This window comes from Heteronotia binoei, chromosome 2, assembly GCF_032191835.1.
Source record: "Heteronotia binoei isolate CCM8104 ecotype False Entrance Well chromosome 2, APGP_CSIRO_Hbin_v1, whole genome shotgun sequence".
NCBI lineage: Eukaryota > Metazoa > Chordata > Lepidosauria > Squamata > Gekkonidae > Heteronotia > Heteronotia binoei.
The window spans coordinates 194,069,493-194,085,505 of record NC_083224.1 but is presented as its reverse complement, the minus strand read 5'-3'; the positions used below and the strand labels follow the sequence as shown (position 1 = coordinate 194,085,505).

Here is a 16,013-nt window from a genome sequence, read left to right as displayed (position 1 = left end):
GAGAAAAACGAAAGAGAGAGAGAGAGATTTACTTTTATTTAAGCTATTTATGTCCTGCTTTCCCCTCCATCGGGGAACTTTCTCCTCCCCTATACTTTATCCTAACAACAACCCTATAAGGTAGGTTAGTGTGACTGGCCCAAAGTCACCCAGCAAGCTTCCTTGGGAGAGCAGGGATTCGAACCTAGGCCTCCCAAGTTCTGACATTCCAGCCACTACCCCGTGCAGACCAGAATACAACTGAAGAAATAAAAAAACCCATCCTCCAAATACATTATTAAGGTATATATAATGTGCTTTTGTAGAGACTACTCTTTGTGTCGCTTAATAATACAACCTTTGTCATTACCTCCTAAAGGTCTAGTTGAAAAGTCATACTATTAAGGAATATCCTATCAGCATCAGAAGAAAACCAACCCAGAACAGTGACTCATGCAGAGATACAACAAACAGCTGTCTTGGAGGCTGGGTAATTCCACAGTGCCTTTGACTGAATCCTCCCATCAAAGCAGAAAAGGGCAACTAGAATGATTCAAGGGTTGGAACACTTTCCCTATGAAGAAAGGTTAAAACGTTTGGGGCTCTTTAGCTTGGAGAAACCTTGACTGATGGGGTGACATGATAGAAGTTTACAAGATTATGCATGGGATAGAGAAGGTAGAGAAAGAAGTATTTTTCTCCCTTTCTCACAATACGAGAACTCGTGGGCATTCAATGAAATTGATGAGCAGTCAGGTTAGAACAGATAAAAGGAAGTCCTTCTTCACCCAAAGGGTGCTTAACATGTGGAATTCACTGCCACTGGAGGTGGCGGCAGCTGCAAGCGTAGCCAGCTTCAAGAGGGGGGGGGGGGAAATAGATAAACATATGGAGCAGAGATCCATCAGTGGCTCTTAACCACAGCGTATTGTTGGAACTCTCTGCCTGGGGCAGTGATGCTCTGTGTTCTTGGTGCTTGTGGGGGGCACAGTGTCCTAGCCCCACTGGTGGACCTCCTGATGGCACCTGGTTTTTTGGCCACTGTGTGACACTGAGTGTTGAACTGGATGGGCCATTGACCTGATCCAGCATGGCTTCTCTTATGTTCTTCTGTCTGGGGCAGTGATGCTCTGTGTTCTTGGTGCTTGTGGAGGGCACAGTGGGAGGTCTTCTAGTGTCCTAGCCCCACTGGTGGACCTCCTGATGGCACTTGGTTTTTTGGCCACTGTGTGACACAGTGTTGAACTGGATGGGCCATTGACCTGATCCAACATGGCTTCTCTTATGTTCTTCTGTCTGGGACAGTGATGCTCTGTATTCTTGGTGCTTGGGGAGCAACAGTGGGAGGGCTTCTAGTGTCCTGGCCCCACTGGTGGACCTCCTGATGGCACCTGGGGGTTTTTTTTTGCCACTGTGGGACATAGAGTGTTGAACTGGATGGACCATTGACCTGATCCAACATGGCTTCTCTTAAGTTCTTACGTTCTCTCCTTTTCAGTTTGTTGTACCAGTAACATTCTTCCATCCGGTATCTCATTTGCCCTTGAACTAGCCAAGTCAAAGAAGGTTTCATTGAAGCTGGGGGCTGCTTGAGAGCTCCCCCAGCCGTCATGGAGAGAAACCACGCTTTTTAATTCTAAGCATATCAGACTGGACTGTGGGCGCTCAGTGCTGTGGGAAAGGCACTCTGCACTTGCTCAGAGACTCCCTGCTTTAGTCAACATGTTCCGGGGTGCAGCGATATCTCTGACAATCCATTCCAGGGTAAAAATGACATTTGGTCTCGTTCCAGAGGTTTCCCTGCAAGGTGAGATTTGAACGCAAAGCCAGATCTGCCCCTTCACGGGAATGGCTCTTCAAAATCTTCCACTGAGAATTATGCAAACTTTGGTTCTGATCTTTTTTAAATAATACTTTTTTTTTTTTTGCTTCTCCCCAAATGCAGATGGCCAGCCGAAGAAGGTCCGAAAGGTGCCCCCGGGACTTCCCTCTTCGGTGAGTGGCGCGGTTTTCTGCTAAGGCATAGTAATGGGTAGAAAATCCAGGGGGCAGCAAGATTCGCTGAGCTTCTCTGACATCACGGAACGTCTGCAGATGTGCGGCTGGGAAGGTTTAAGGGGGTGGCGGAATGCTGAGAATTTGTGTTGTCATCGATGTGGAATGTTTACCGAAATTTCAGACGGGGCGGGGAAGAAGGCAGGAAACACTGAGACGGCACAAAGCCCAAGAACCCCAGAATGCCAAGAAACGTGGTGCTGAACAGCGCCTGAAATCCTTTCAGAACTCCCCGTCTCAGTTTTTTCTGGGTCTCAACCAGTGTTCCCTCTTAGCTGCAGAGTCTTGTGAGCAAGAATTCTACTTTGTGAGCTCCTGGCATTAAAGGTGTGAGCTGCTGCATCAATTAAAGGGCTCTGAGGTTGTCCTTCCTGAGCCAAGACAAAAAGGTGTGAGCCATAGGCTAAAAATCTGTGAGCTAGCTCACACTCACTCAGCTGAGAGAGAACAGTGACGGGGACCAGTTTTCCCTCTGAGCTGAGTTAGCGTGAGCTCACTCACAGTTTCTTAGCCTCCAGCTCACACCTTTTTGTCTCAGCTCAGGAAAAATGGCCCCCAGAGCAAGCTAACTTATGCAGTAGCTCACATAGTAGATTTTTTGTTCACAAGACTCCACAGCTTAGAGGGAGCACTGTGGGGGGGGGGGGCATCTCTCTTTCTTCCAGCCCAACCTACCTCGTAGGGTTGTTGGGATGACAAAACGAAGGAAGGGAAGATTGCCCTGATCTTCTTGGTGGAAGAGAGGGGTAATATTATATAAATATTAGTGAATAAATACAGGCGACAGGTGTGCCAACAGCGCTATAAAAAGAGTTTCGAGATAAAGCGATTGGCTTGACTCCCTTTGGGCGGCTCCTGCCTTTGAACTTCTGCTGCTTTGGCAAGCATTTCCTGGTGCCATCGGGCTGTGTTTTTGGGGAGGGGCATGGAAAGATAGGTGCAGTTGGGCTTCTACAAAGGTTGGACTTCGACCCGGAAGTGTCTCCCTCGCCTTGGGCAAACCCCTCTCTCTCCTGTCGAATCTTCGGGCAGTCGGAATTCGGCGCTCAGGAAACTTGCTATTTTGCAAAAGGGGCCAGGAGTTTATTCGACTCCGATGAAAGGAAACGGGGAGGGAATCTCCCGGGAATCCACATTCCACTTCCTGTGGCTTTTCAGCAGAGCTTCAGATTGGGTTTTAAGTAGGTTTTAATTCGGTGCGCTTGGCCCAAACCATTTAAAACTTAAATACGGCTAAATGGCTCGGAATAGCTTCCCAGTTTTGCCCCATGGCCGCACTCTTGGGCCCCAAACCTCCTATCCTCCCCCCCTCCCCTGCCCATCCCAGTCTTTTCTAGCCTCACCCCAGGCCCCCGTGTCGTCCTCCAGTTCTGCATCCCCCGCCCCGTCTACCAGCTAGAGATTAATGCGTTTATTCGTGCTCTCTGTGTTTGTGTGTCTGTCGTTGGTTTTGATTTAACAAACTATCGTTATTTGTAATGAGGTTTGTGCATTTTGACCCAAACGCATGAAATGGGTGCAGAAAAGCTGAAAACAAAATATATTTTGGTTCTAAATTGCTTTCCTTGGGAGGAGGGGAGAGGCACCTGGATTTTTCCTTCTCTCTGCGTGAGCTTTTTTCTAAATCCAGGAAGTGATCTCACCTGTCGGGCTTGAGGTGAGGGGGGGGGGCTGAGACTTTTGCTGACCTAGGCATAAACGCAGAGGTGGAAAAGGGGGAGGTATGCCCCGAAAGAGCCCCGTGGCGCAGAGTGGTAAAGCTGCTCACAACCTGAGTTCGATCCCAGCGGAAGCTGGTTCAGGTCACCGGCTCCAGGTTGACTCAGCCTTCCATCCTTCCGAGGTCGGTCAGATGAGTCCCCAGCTTGCTGGGGGGAAAGTGTAGAGGACTGGGGAAGGCAATGGCAAACCACCCCATAAAAAAGTCTGCCGTGAAAACGACTGGTGCTTGCACAGGGGACTACCTTGACCTTTTGCAAGAGCCCCGTGGTGCAGAGTGGCAAAGCTGCAGTACTGCAGTCGGAGTCTTCTGCTCATGACCTGAGTTCGATCCCCAGCGGAAGCTGGGTTTTCAGGTAGCTGGCCGTGAAAACGTTATGATGCGACATCACCCCAGAGTCGGAAATGACTGGTGCTTGCACAGGAGACTACCTTTACCTTTTTATGCTCCTAAAGTGGGGGGGGGGGGGACAGGACGCTTTTTGATTCAATGTTTCCTCTTTGGCGCCAGACCTGGGACTGTCTCCCCAGCCCTCTTTGGGGAAGGTGCCTTGGGGCCAGCGGCTGATAGATGCTGCTTCCACGCTCTTGTTCCACAATCCTGCAGCTCTGTGCTAGGTGCGAGTTCTCCCTTAATCCAGGGGTGTCAAACATACAGCCTGGGAGCCGAATAAGGCCCCTGGAGGGCTCCTATCAGGCCCCCGAGCAAATGGCTGTCATCTGCTTCCTTCTCTCTCTCTCTCTCTCTCTCTTGCTTCCTTCTGCATCTCAACTTGCTTTGCAAGGCTTGCTCAATTGCACAGGAGCTACAGAGCAAAGCCTCTGTTTTCTCCATTGGCTGAGACTCCTCCCCCTCCTGGTTCCCTGAGGAGGGAGGGAAAGAGCCAGAGCTTCCTTTGCCCAGTTTCCCTGGATCCTATGGGAGAGATGCAAAGAAAGTACCTTTAAGACCATGGCTGTGGCTAACCCAAGGCCATTCCAGCAGCTGCAAGTGGAGGAGTGGGGAATCAAACCTGGTTCTCCCAGATAAGAGTCTTCACACTTAACCATTACACCAAACTGGGTGAGGCTCTTCCACCCTGCTATCTCTGTTTTTCTCTTCTGGCTACCTAGCTTTGGGTAACTGGACTAAAACTTCAGGAGGAGGGTGGGCATTGAAATACTGGGTTTTGTCACTACAGCGCCACAACATGCTCTGGTGTAAACTTAGGGTTGAAAACAACCGGCCACCCCTAACAATCAGCGACTTTGAATGCGCTGCTGTCACCTCCCCCCCCCCCCCCGTGGGTGAAAAAAGAGCCGCCTCATTTTGGGAGGAAGGGAAATATATTAAGGCCGAAGCAAAAAAAAAATTAAAAGACTGGACTTTAGGGAAGCGGGGCTGTCTTCCGATTTTCTTCGTTTTTGCGTTTTCCCCTAAGCGGGTTGCATGTATCTGTGTGTGTGTGTGTGTGTGTGTGAGAGAGAGAGAGAGAGAGAGAGACGTCTCCCTCCCCACCCCAAAAAACTTTCAAACTCACATTTCTGTAAATGGGGGGTGGTATTCTTTTCCATTCCCCGTGCACCCCCTCTTTTAATGGAAGGTGTCTCTTGTTCTCTCCCTTAGAAGGCTTTCAGGAGGTGTGCAAAAGTACACGATGCAGAGTGTGAATGAATGAAATGCAAGGGAGGTGGGGGAGAAAGATCTCACCCCGGCAAGGGGGGGGCGGGTTTTCCCCTGGTCTTCGTCTGCCTCCCCCTTGTTCAAGCTTGAGACCGAACCCAGCTTCCTCCCTCTCTCTCTCTCTCTCTCTCTCTTGCTCTTTCTAAGCTCCTCTCCCCGCCTTTCCCTGCCCCCACACTCTTTTTTGTCTCCCAACCTCCTCCCTTCCCCCTCCTCCCCCCCCCCAGCACCACACAGCTGCCTGGAGAACTGGCCCAGTGCCAAACGCTGGCAGATGGCGTAGAGCTATTATTCCTCCTTTGCTCCAGTCCCAGCTCCTGCTATTTAATCAAATTATAGGAAAAGGCAATTTACTGGATTTCTTATTCTTTGTAGCCTGTTTCGTCGCTCTTCCCCGCCCGCCGCCCCGTGCGCTCCCGCCCCGAGCCTTTCCAGCGCTCTCCCCCACCTCTTCTCCCCCTCTCCTCCCCACCTCTTACACACGTACTCCCTGCAAATGCACTTTGCAAAAATTGTAAGGAAAGAGGGGGGGGGGAGACGTAGGCATGGATTTTCCCCCTCCCCTTTATACGAAGGTCGTGGGGTGAAGCAAACGGAGTAGTAAAAAGGGGGGGGCTAAAACGTGCAACACAACATGCACAGACTTGCTGTCTAGGCCCGCCAACAGTTGGAAACTAGGTGGCTGAAACGCGCACACTGCCCCGGTAGGGACACTGGGTGAGAATCCATGCAATTTGTACCGGTGTGAGAACCTTCAGAGAGGTTTGCAGTTTTGCCCAGACTCATCTGCACTTATCTTGAGTCTTGGGGCCAGTTTAGTGTAGTGGTAAAGTGTGCAGACTCTTATCTGGGAGAACCGGGTTTGATTCCGCACTCCTCCACTTGCACCTACTGGACTTCGGTTAGCCATAGCTCTTGCAAGAGTTGTCCTTGAAAGGGCAGCTTCTGGAAGAGCTCTCTCAGCCTCACCTACATCACAGGGTGTATGTTGTGGGGGAGGAAGGGAAAGGAGATTGTAGGCTGCTCTGAGACTCTGTCCTTGAAAGGGCAGCTTCTGGGAGAGCTCTCTCAGCCTCACCCACCTCACAGGGTGCCTGTTGTGGGGGAGGAAGGAAAAGGAGATTGTAGGAGCTCTGGGACTCTGATTCAGAGAGAAGGGCAGGGTATAAATCTGCATTCTTCTTCTCTGCAGCGGCTATTGAGAAAAACTGCTCAGTCATTTCTCCATTCCCTGCCAAAGGCTCTGTTCCCCAGGGACTGGCAGCTTGAAGATCAAGGATAGAGTCTCAGCGTGGCCTACAATCTCCTTTCCCTTCCTCCCCCACAACAGACACCCTGTGAGGTGGGTGGGGCTGAGAGAGCTCTCACAGCAGCTGTCCTTTCAAGGACAGAGTCTCAGAGCAGCCTACAATCTCCTTTCCCTTCCTTCCTCACAACAGACACCCTGTGAGGCAGGTGGGGCTGAGAGAGCTCTCCCAGAAGCTGCCCTTTCAAGGACAGAGACTCAGAGTGGCCTACAATCTCCTTTCCCTTCCTCCCCCACAACAGACACCTTGTGAGGTAGGTGGGGCTGAGAGAGCTCTCCCAGAAGCTGTCCTTTCAAGGACAGAGACTCAGAGTGGCCTACAATCTCCTTTCCCTTCCTTCCCCACAACAGACACCCTGTGAGGTAGGTGGGGCTGAGAGGGCTCTTCCAGAAGCTGCCCTTTCAAGTACAGAGTCTCCGAGCGGCCTGCAATCTCTTTTCCCTTCCTCCCCCACAACAGATACCCTGTGAGGTGAGTGGGGCTGAGAGAGCTCCTCCCAGAAGCTGCCCTTTCATGGATAACTCCTACAAGAGCTCTGGCTGCCCCAGACATAAGAACATAAGAGAAGCCATGTTCGATCAGGCCAAAGGCCCATCCAGTCCAACGTTCTGTTTCACACAGGGGCCAAAAAAACCCAGGTGCCATCAGGAGGTCCATCAGTGGGGCCAGGACACTAGAAGCCATCCCACTGTGCCCCCCCCAAGCACCAAGCATACAGAGCATCACTGCCCCAGACAGAGTTCCAACAATAAACTGCGGCTAATAGCCACTGACGGACCTCTTCTCCATATGCTTATCCATTCCCCTCTTGAAGCTGGCTATGCTTGTAGCCGCCACCACCTCCTGTGGCAGTGAATTCCACGTGCTAATCACCCTTCGGGTGAAGAAGGACTTCCTTTCATCAGTTCTAGCCCGACTGCTCAGCAATTTCATTGAGTGCCCACAAGTTCTTGTACTGTGCGAAAGGGAGGAAAGGACTTCTTTCTCTGCCTTCTCTGTCCCACGCAGAATCTTGTAAGAGGGTGTCTCTCAGGAGACCTGGTAAGCAGCGCTCCCTCCGTCTAAGCCTGAGGTGGCCAAACTTGCTTAACGTAAGAGCCATATAGAATAAATGTCAGATGCTTGAGAGCCGCAAGATGTGGAGATTAGATATTTGAGAGCCACATGGGAGGGAAGGAGGAAGGGGAAATTGAAAAAAAAAAAGGTGGAAAAAGCAAATATAGGGGGAGAGAGGGGGAAAGAAAGCAACTTTAACTGCATTCTCCAGACCGCTGGTTGGCTTGACTTGGAGAAGTGATTTAAAGAGAGAGATGCCTTCGACAAGCCGGTGGTGAGGGCTATGTATGTGTGTGAAAGAGCCACCCTTGCTCTAAGCTGAGCTAGTGTGAGCTAGCTCACTTTTTTTATCCTCAGTTTCTTTTAATCCTACGGCTCACCCGTTCCTGTCTTCGCTCAGGGAAAATGTCCGCAGAGCGAGCAGATTCATGCAGTCGCTCACAACTTGAATGTCGGTAGCTCACGAAATAGAATTTTTTTTTGCTCACAAGACTCCGCAGCTTCGAGGGAGCGTTGCTGGTGGTAACCCTCATTCCGCCCACTCCACAACCCTCACCGCACAAAACGTTACACCCTGCAGTGGGGGCAGCCGGCCAGTAGAAGGAGCTGTTTCCCAATTTCTGCTGCGCTGCAGCTCCACACACACACACACACCCCTACAGGCCCGAGAACGATATCGCAGCTACGGACTGAACAGTGAGCAGTGCCCCAGGGGCTGAGGAAGAGCTGTGCAGGCCGACGCTGGCTGAAGTCTTTTGGTCTCAGGAATTCGGCATCTGTTTTTCCCCCCCTAAGTAAAGACCAGGCTTTTGTCAGGTTGCCATGGCCTGGAGACCAGCCCTGCAGCGCCACCTTTGTGTCTGTTCCTCTCTACTGGCCAGCTTTGGTACAAGGGGGGCATTTTTTGAGCAGAAAGGGAATTCCGGCTGGCTTGTCGTCCCGGGGGTGGGTGGGCGTGGCTTAATGTGCAAATGAGTTCCTGCTAATTCCAACTTGTCATCGGGGGTGTGGCTTAATATGCAAATGAGTTCCTGCTGGGCTTCTACCAAAAAAGCCCTGTGTGAAACAATGGTGACATCAGGGGGTGTGGCCTAACTTGCAAATTATGATATGAACGAAAGCCGAAGTGAGAGAACCAGTTTCAGTAACTGGACCTTCTTCAGCCCAAAGCTTCAATTGCCCTTTGCCAAAGAGGAAGATATTGGATTTAAATCCCATCCTATACTCTGAATCTCAGAGTCTCAGAGCGGTCACAATCTCCTTTACCTTCCCTCCCGTACACACACACCGTGTGAGGTGGGTGGGACTGAGAGAGCTCTCCCAGAAGCCACCCTTTCAAGGACAACTCTGCTAGAGCTATGGCTGACCCAAGGCCATTCCAGCAGGTGCAAGTGGAGGAGTGGGGAATCAAACCCAGTTCTCCCAGATAAGAGTCCACACACTTAACCACTACACTTGGGGTCATGGTAGATAACTCACTGAAAATGTCAAGACAGTGTGCAATTGCAATAAAAAAGGCCAACGCCATGCTGGGAATTATTAGGAAGGGAATTGAAAACAAATCAGCCAGTATCATAATGCTCCTGTATAAATCGATGGTGCGGTCTCATTTGGAATACTGTGTGCAACTAGAATGATTACAGGCTTGGAACACTTTCCCTATGAAGAAAGGTTAAAACGCTGAAGAAACGTCGACTGCGGGGTGACATGATAGAGGTTTACAAGATTACGCATGGGATGGAGAAAGTAGAGAAAGAAGTACTTTTCTCCCTTTCTCACAATACAAAAACTCATGGGCATTCGATGAAATTGCTGAGCAGTCGGGTTAGAATGGATAAAAGGAGGTACTTCTTCCCTCAAAGGGTGATTAACTGCAACAGGAGGTGGTGGCGGCTACAAGCATAGCCAGCTTCAAGAGGGGGGTTAGATAAAAATATGGAGCAGAGGTCCATCAGTGGCTATTAGCCACAGTGTGTATATATGTGTATGTATGTGTGTGTGTATATAATATAATATAATATAATATAATATAATATAAATTATTGGCCACTGTGTGACACAGAGTGTTGGACTGGATGGGCCGTTGGCCTGATCCAACATGGCTTCTCTTATGTACACCAAACTGGCTCTTCATTTGCCTTTTCAGACATAGGTTACTTGCACTGTTCCCTCTAAGCTCAGGCTGAGCTAGCTCACAGATTTTTAGCCTCTGGCTCACACATTTTTGTCTTAGCTCAGGAAGGATGACCCCAGAGCACCCTAATTGCTCACAACTTTCATACCAGTAGCTCACAAAGTAGAATTTTTGCTCACAAGACTCTGCAGCTTAGAGGGAACTTTGGTTACTTGTTAGTTGAAGCTCCTGGAGAAGCGATACCGGCAGACAGTGGGGGAGCTTTTGTCCCAAGAACAGAATAGACCGGTGCTAAGCAGTTGCCTAGGGCGCCGAATTGGGTGCCTCCATGTGACTCGGTGATGTTATCAATAGGGGGGCGGGCAGGCCAGAAGTTAGCCATTCCTAGGGTGCCTGACAATCTAAGCCTGGCTCTGCCTGTGGAGCAAGCGCTTTGCACACCGAAGGCACTGAGTTCAGAGGTGGCCTTCCAAACACCTCCAAAGCCCAGTGTGGAAAGACACCCACCGAAGGAGAAGAGGAGAAGGGGTGAGGGCAGCGGCTGCAAAAGCTAGCCAAAAGTTTTGCTGTCTGGCCCCTGGTTGAAAGACACCAGACCTCTGGATCCGGCCGACGGCTCTCGTTTGTCGGATCCCCAAATGGAGACAGAAATGCTGAATACGAATGGGGTTTTTTAAAATTTATTTTACTCTTGAGTGCACTTGAGGCTTTATTAGCCCAAGAGCAACAGGGATTTGGGGGCGGGGCCTGGGCTGGGCCTTCTTTCTCAAAATGGCTGCCTCTTTCTCTTGCAGGTGTATCCACCCAACTCAGGCGATGACTACAGCAGGGAACCAGCTGGCTATCCTCCTTCCAAACCCCCCAGCACGGTTTACCCTGGAGCCTTCTACATGCCAGGTAGGCAGCCAGGCCAAAGGGGCCAAAAAAGACATCCAGGGGCCAAAAATGAGGACAGATTAGGATGGGGAGATGGGGCTTGTCTGTCAGCCAGTTAGATTGATTGATTGATTGATTGATTATCTTAGATTTCTATCCCACCCTCTCCGCAAGCGGATTCGGGACGGCTCACAGTCAGTTCGAATTGCCAATTCTATTTGCAATTAAAGCCGATAAAATACAATTTCAATTCAAACATTCCACGGTGCTGTACAATTTCAGTGCAGGCGGGCTCTTCTTTCCTGACGGTGATCGTATAGTAGTTGTAGCTCTTTAGCTGTTCAAGGCCTGTCAGAACAGCTCAGCTTTGCACGCCCTGCGGAAAGTAGAGAGATCCCGCAGGGCCCTTATGGCCTCCAGGAGGGCAGTCCGCATTTCTGGTGCTGTCACCAAGAAGGCCCTGGCCCGTGTGGAGCATAGCTTGGCTTCCTTTGGTTCGGGGATGGACAATAGATTTTGTGTCCCTGAACGCAGTGCTCTCTGGGGAACATGCAGAGAAAGGCAGTCCCATAGATAGGCAGGCCCCCGACCGTAAAGGGCTTTAAAGGTCAATACCAAAAGAACGCAGTAGGCAGCCAGGGCACCTCTTACACCACTGGCCGAATGTGCTCCCATCGAAGGAGCCCCATTAACAGCTGCGCCGCAGCGTTCTGCGCTAGCTCTAGTTTCCGAGTCAGGGTCGAGGGTAGCCTCGTGTAGAAGGACGGCTGCCAGGGAGGTGGGCAACGGACCCCAAGTCCAATTTTGGGGTGACAGCATGAAATGTGGCGTTCTCGTTCCGCAGACGGACTGCACAATTCGACCGACCTGTGGAGTTCTTCGGGCGCCATGGGCCAGTCCAATTACGGATCCATTTTGGGTGCCTCCTCGTCCCCCCTCCCGCAGTCTGGCAACTTCAGCGGTCTTCACCAGCATGAACGGATGGTAAGGAAGGGGGGGACTCTTTGCCATGGAGCGGGGGGGGGGGGGCTCCTGAGGGCTCAGGACTCCTCAGGAGTATTGTGTTCAGTTTTGGGCACCACATTTTAAGAAGCATCTAGACAAGCTGGAACGGGTCCAGAGGAGGGTGACGAAGATGGTGAGGGGTCTGGAGACCAAGTTCTGTGGAGAAAGGTTGAAGGAGCTGGGCATGTTTAGCCTGGAGAGGAGGCGGCTGAGAGGTGATAGGATCACCATCTTCAAGTACTTGAAGGGCTGTCTTGTAGAAGATGGGGTGGAATTGTTTTCTGTGGCCCCAGAAAGTCGGGCCAGAACCAGTGGGTTAAAATTTAATCAAAAGAGTTTCCGGCTCATAAAACATTAGGAAGAACTTCCTGACCGTTAGAGCGATTCCTCAGTGGAACAGGCTTCCTCGGGAGGGGGTGGGCTCTCCTTCCTTGGAGGTTTTTAAATAGAGGCTAGATAGGCATCTGACACAAAGGCTGATCCTGTGAATTTAGGGGGAGGGATTTGTGAGTTTCCTGCATTGTGCAAGGGGTTGGACTAGATGACCCTGGAGGTCCCTTCCCACTCTAGGATTCTATTCTTTCTTGGGCAAAACCATTCATGCCATCTGAATTGAGCCCCCAGGACGGGTTCAGGGGGTCGCATGTGATTCTGCAGCTCCAGGTCTCAAATGGGGCGCTCACAGGACTGAGTCAGGAGACATGTGGATTCAGTTTATGCACACTGTTGGGTTTTAGTTCTCCTCCACACAGAGCATTCAGGGCCGCAGCCGCAGTGGTGCCACTGCATGACCATCTCCATGCAAAGCCCTGGTTTATCCTGCCTAAGATGTTTAGTTTGGGGTTTGTTGTTGTGTTTTTATTTGGTAGGCCACGTAATTTTGTGATTTTACATTTGTAGGCCTCTCTGAGACTCTGTCCTTTAAGGGGCAGCTTCTGGGAGAGATCTCTCAGCCCCATCCACCTCACAGGGTGTCTGTTGTGGGGGAGGAAGGGAAAGGAGATTGTAGGTGCTCTGAGACTCTGTCCTTGAAAGGGCAGCTTCTGGGAGAGCCCTCTCAGCCCCACCTGCCTCACAGGGTGTCTGTTGTGGGGGAGGAAGGGAAAGGAGATTGAAGGCTGCTCTGAGACTCTGTCCTTGAAGGTGCAGCTTCTGGGAGAGCCCTCTCAGCCCCACCCACCTTACAGGGTGTCTGTTGTGGGGGAGGAAGGAAAAGGAGATTGTAGGTGCTCTGAGACTCTGTCCTTGAAAGGGCAGCTTCTGGGAGAGCCCTCTCAGCCCCACCTGCCTCACAGGGTGTCTGTTGTGGGGGAGGAAGGGAAAGGAGATTGAAGGCCGCTCTGAGACTCTGTCCTTGAAAGAGCAGCTTCTGGGAGAGCTCTCTCAGCCCCACTCGCCTCACAGGGTGTCTGTTGTGGGGGAGGAAGGGAAAGGAGATTGAAGGCCGCTTTGAGACTCTGTCCTTGAAAGGGCAGCTTCTGGGAGAGCCCTCTCAGCCCCACCTGCCTCACAGGGTGTCTGTTGTGGGGGAGGAAGGGAAAGGAGATTGTAGGTCCTCTGAGACTCTGTCCTTGAAAGGGCAGCTTCTGGGAGAGCCCTTTCAGCCCCACCTGCCTCACAGGGTGTCTGTTGTGGGGGAGGAAGGGAAAGGAGATTGAAGGCTGCTTTGAGACTCTGTCCTTGAAAGGGCAGCTTCTGGGAGAGCCCTATCAGCCCCACCTGCCTCACAGGGTGTCTGTTGTGGGGGAGGAAGGGAAAGGAGATTGAAGGCCGCTCTGAGACTCTGTCCTTGAAAGAGCAGCTTCTGGGAGAGCTCTCTCAGCCCCACTCGCCTCACAGGGTGTCTGTTGTGGGGGAGGAAGGGAAAGGAGATTGTAGGCCACTTTGAGTCTCTGATTCAGAGAGAAGGCCGGGGTATAAATCTGCAGTCTTCTTCTTCTTCCATGTCAGGACAAGCCCAGATAACATTCTGAATCTTTTCCTGCTAGAGGTGGCGTAATGCTTCTCCCCGTCCGACTGCTTTTTCTTCCCTCTTCCAGAACTATCAGATGCATTCAGGAGAAGTGAACGGAGGGCTGCCGTCTGTCTCCGGGTTTTCCTCGGGCTCGACCCAGTACGGAGTGTCAAGCCACACGCCTCCAATTGGGGGGACGGAAAGTGTGATGGGTGAGTGTTGGTCGGAGGAGAAGGGGGCAAGACGTGTTTTTTCTGCAACGGAGGCTCGTTTTTAAGCCGTGCTTCTTTACAGGCCGTGAGGGTTTTGGGGCAGCTTAGATGGTGCATAAAGAACTGTTGAGACCTGGGTTTTATACCATGTGTGTGAGAGAGACGGAGAGGGAAGAATGTGTGTGGGGGGGGGGGTTGGAGCACAAGAGAAGGGAAGGTTTTGGTGTCAGACCTCTTCTGAAACCTGTAGAGATCGTTAATTACATGGCGTAAGAGAAATGAGGCGCGTAATTGGGGCCATGTTTTTACATAGCTGTGGTTTTGCGTGACTTGCTACAGGAAACGACAGAGGGGTGCCCTCGTGCACATATAAAAACATAATGTCAGAGAGGGGAGAGAGAAGAGTGCTGTTTTTCTCTCTCTCCCATAACATAACTCCACAGTCACCCAGTGAAACTGGCAGGCAGGAAGTTTAGGACAGACAGCAATGCTGCGGCAAAAAAGGCAAATTCAATCCTGGGCTGTTTAAAAAAGGGCTATAGCATCAGAATCACAGGAGGTCCTAGCTCTGCTGTATGCTGCCTTGCACCTGCTGCGATGGCCTTGGGTTAGCCAAAGCTATCGCAAGAGTTGTCCTTGAAAGGGCAGCTTCTGGGAGAGCTCTCTCAGCCCATCACCTCACAGGGTGTCTGTTGTGGGGGAGGAAGGGAAAGGAGATTGAGCGATGGGCTCAAATTACAAGCAGAAAGGTACTGGCTGGATATTAGAGTGAAGAAATTTACAGAGTAGTTCAGAGGTGGGGCCAACTGCCTAGGAAGATGGTGAGCTTCCCCTTCATCGGCAGTCTTCAAAACGCAGCTGGACGATTATTTGTTGGAGATGCTCCAAGGTTTCCCATTTGCAGGGTCGCAACCCAGTACCAGGCCACGGAAGTTCAATTCCGGGTCGCCAGGAGCAGCCCAACCGCCCCCTCCACTCTCGGTCTTCAGTGCTGCTTGCCACTCTGTGCTCCAGCCCTGCCCCCCAAGCCGGCGCCTGTAGCACTCAGAGAGCGTTACAGAGACTGCCAGAAGCCCTCCCTCGTCCCTTTCTGTTGTTCGGAAACATCAGAGAGGGCGGGGAAAGCTCCCGGCCAGCACACGGTGTCTGTAGCGCTCCCCGATCGTCCTCTGCCCCGGCCACAGGGAGAGAACCGGGCCACGGAGGGGGAAACTTTGGGAAACCCTACTCTAGGTTGATCCTGCATGGAGCAGGGGGTCAGACTGGATGGCCTGTAGGGTCCCTTCCAATTCTAGGGTCCTGGTCAGACGCACAATATAATCAGATGTTGCTGTTGTTTCCTTCCGCATTTAAAGTGCTGTGTGAAATAATGGTGACCATCTGTCTCCCGGTATTAACTTGTGGTAACCTCCCACACACACACAAACACCCTCTTCGGAACGGGATTATTTTGTTACCTGCTCCTTTGCGGTGCTTTTTTCAGTTCTCCGGTTTCACCTCGTCGTTTTCTCCGCCTGGATAGTTCTGCTGCGATATTAACCAACTTCCGGATGTCTGAAGGCTGTCCCAGAGCAAAAAGAGCCTCAGACATCCGGTTTACGGTCACCCTTTTTTTTTTTTACTACTGAGCGATATGCACATAACCACGTAACATTGTCAACTGTGTGCCTGAGCACCTATGTGCCTAATGCGCACACGTGTGCATAATAGTGGAAATAAAAAAGAACTGCACAAAACGGTTTCACCATGGAGTGATTCGAACTGCAGTATGGCAGTCCGATCGATAATATCCGGAACAAAGATATTCGGAACAGAACCGGGTCAGTTTAACACGGACTCGACACGCTGTGTGGACAGGGCCTAGGATTCTAATTACTGTTTCACGCAGCACATGGTTAACTTGTGGGATTCACTTCCGTAAAAAGCGGCCAGGTTGCTTTTAAAGGAGGATTGAACAAATGCCTGGAAAAGGAAGTCCCAGAAAGGTCACGATGACTGTGTAGAACCTCCCCATTCAGAGGCAGTGTACCTCGGAATGCTCAGAGCAGCAAAA

At 51.2% G+C, this 16,013-nt stretch overlaps 1 protein-coding gene across 7 annotated transcripts in view; it reads left to right on the top strand.

The window, feature by feature from the left end:
• TCF3 (transcription factor 3) overlaps positions 1-16,013 on the top strand; it is a 181,177-nt gene that overhangs the window by 123,098 nt on the left and 42,066 nt on the right. For all 7 annotated transcript variants that reach the window (XM_060232788.1, XM_060232787.1, XM_060232782.1 and 4 more), the window contains exons 7-10: positions 1,925-1,974; positions 10,708-10,810; positions 11,634-11,773; positions 13,834-13,960. In XM_060232788.1, the coding sequence (XP_060088771.1) occupies positions 1,925-1,974; positions 10,708-10,810; positions 11,634-11,773; positions 13,834-13,960 (420 nt within the window). The remainder of the gene's footprint in view (positions 1-1,924; positions 1,975-10,707; positions 10,811-11,633; positions 11,774-13,833; positions 13,961-16,013) is intronic.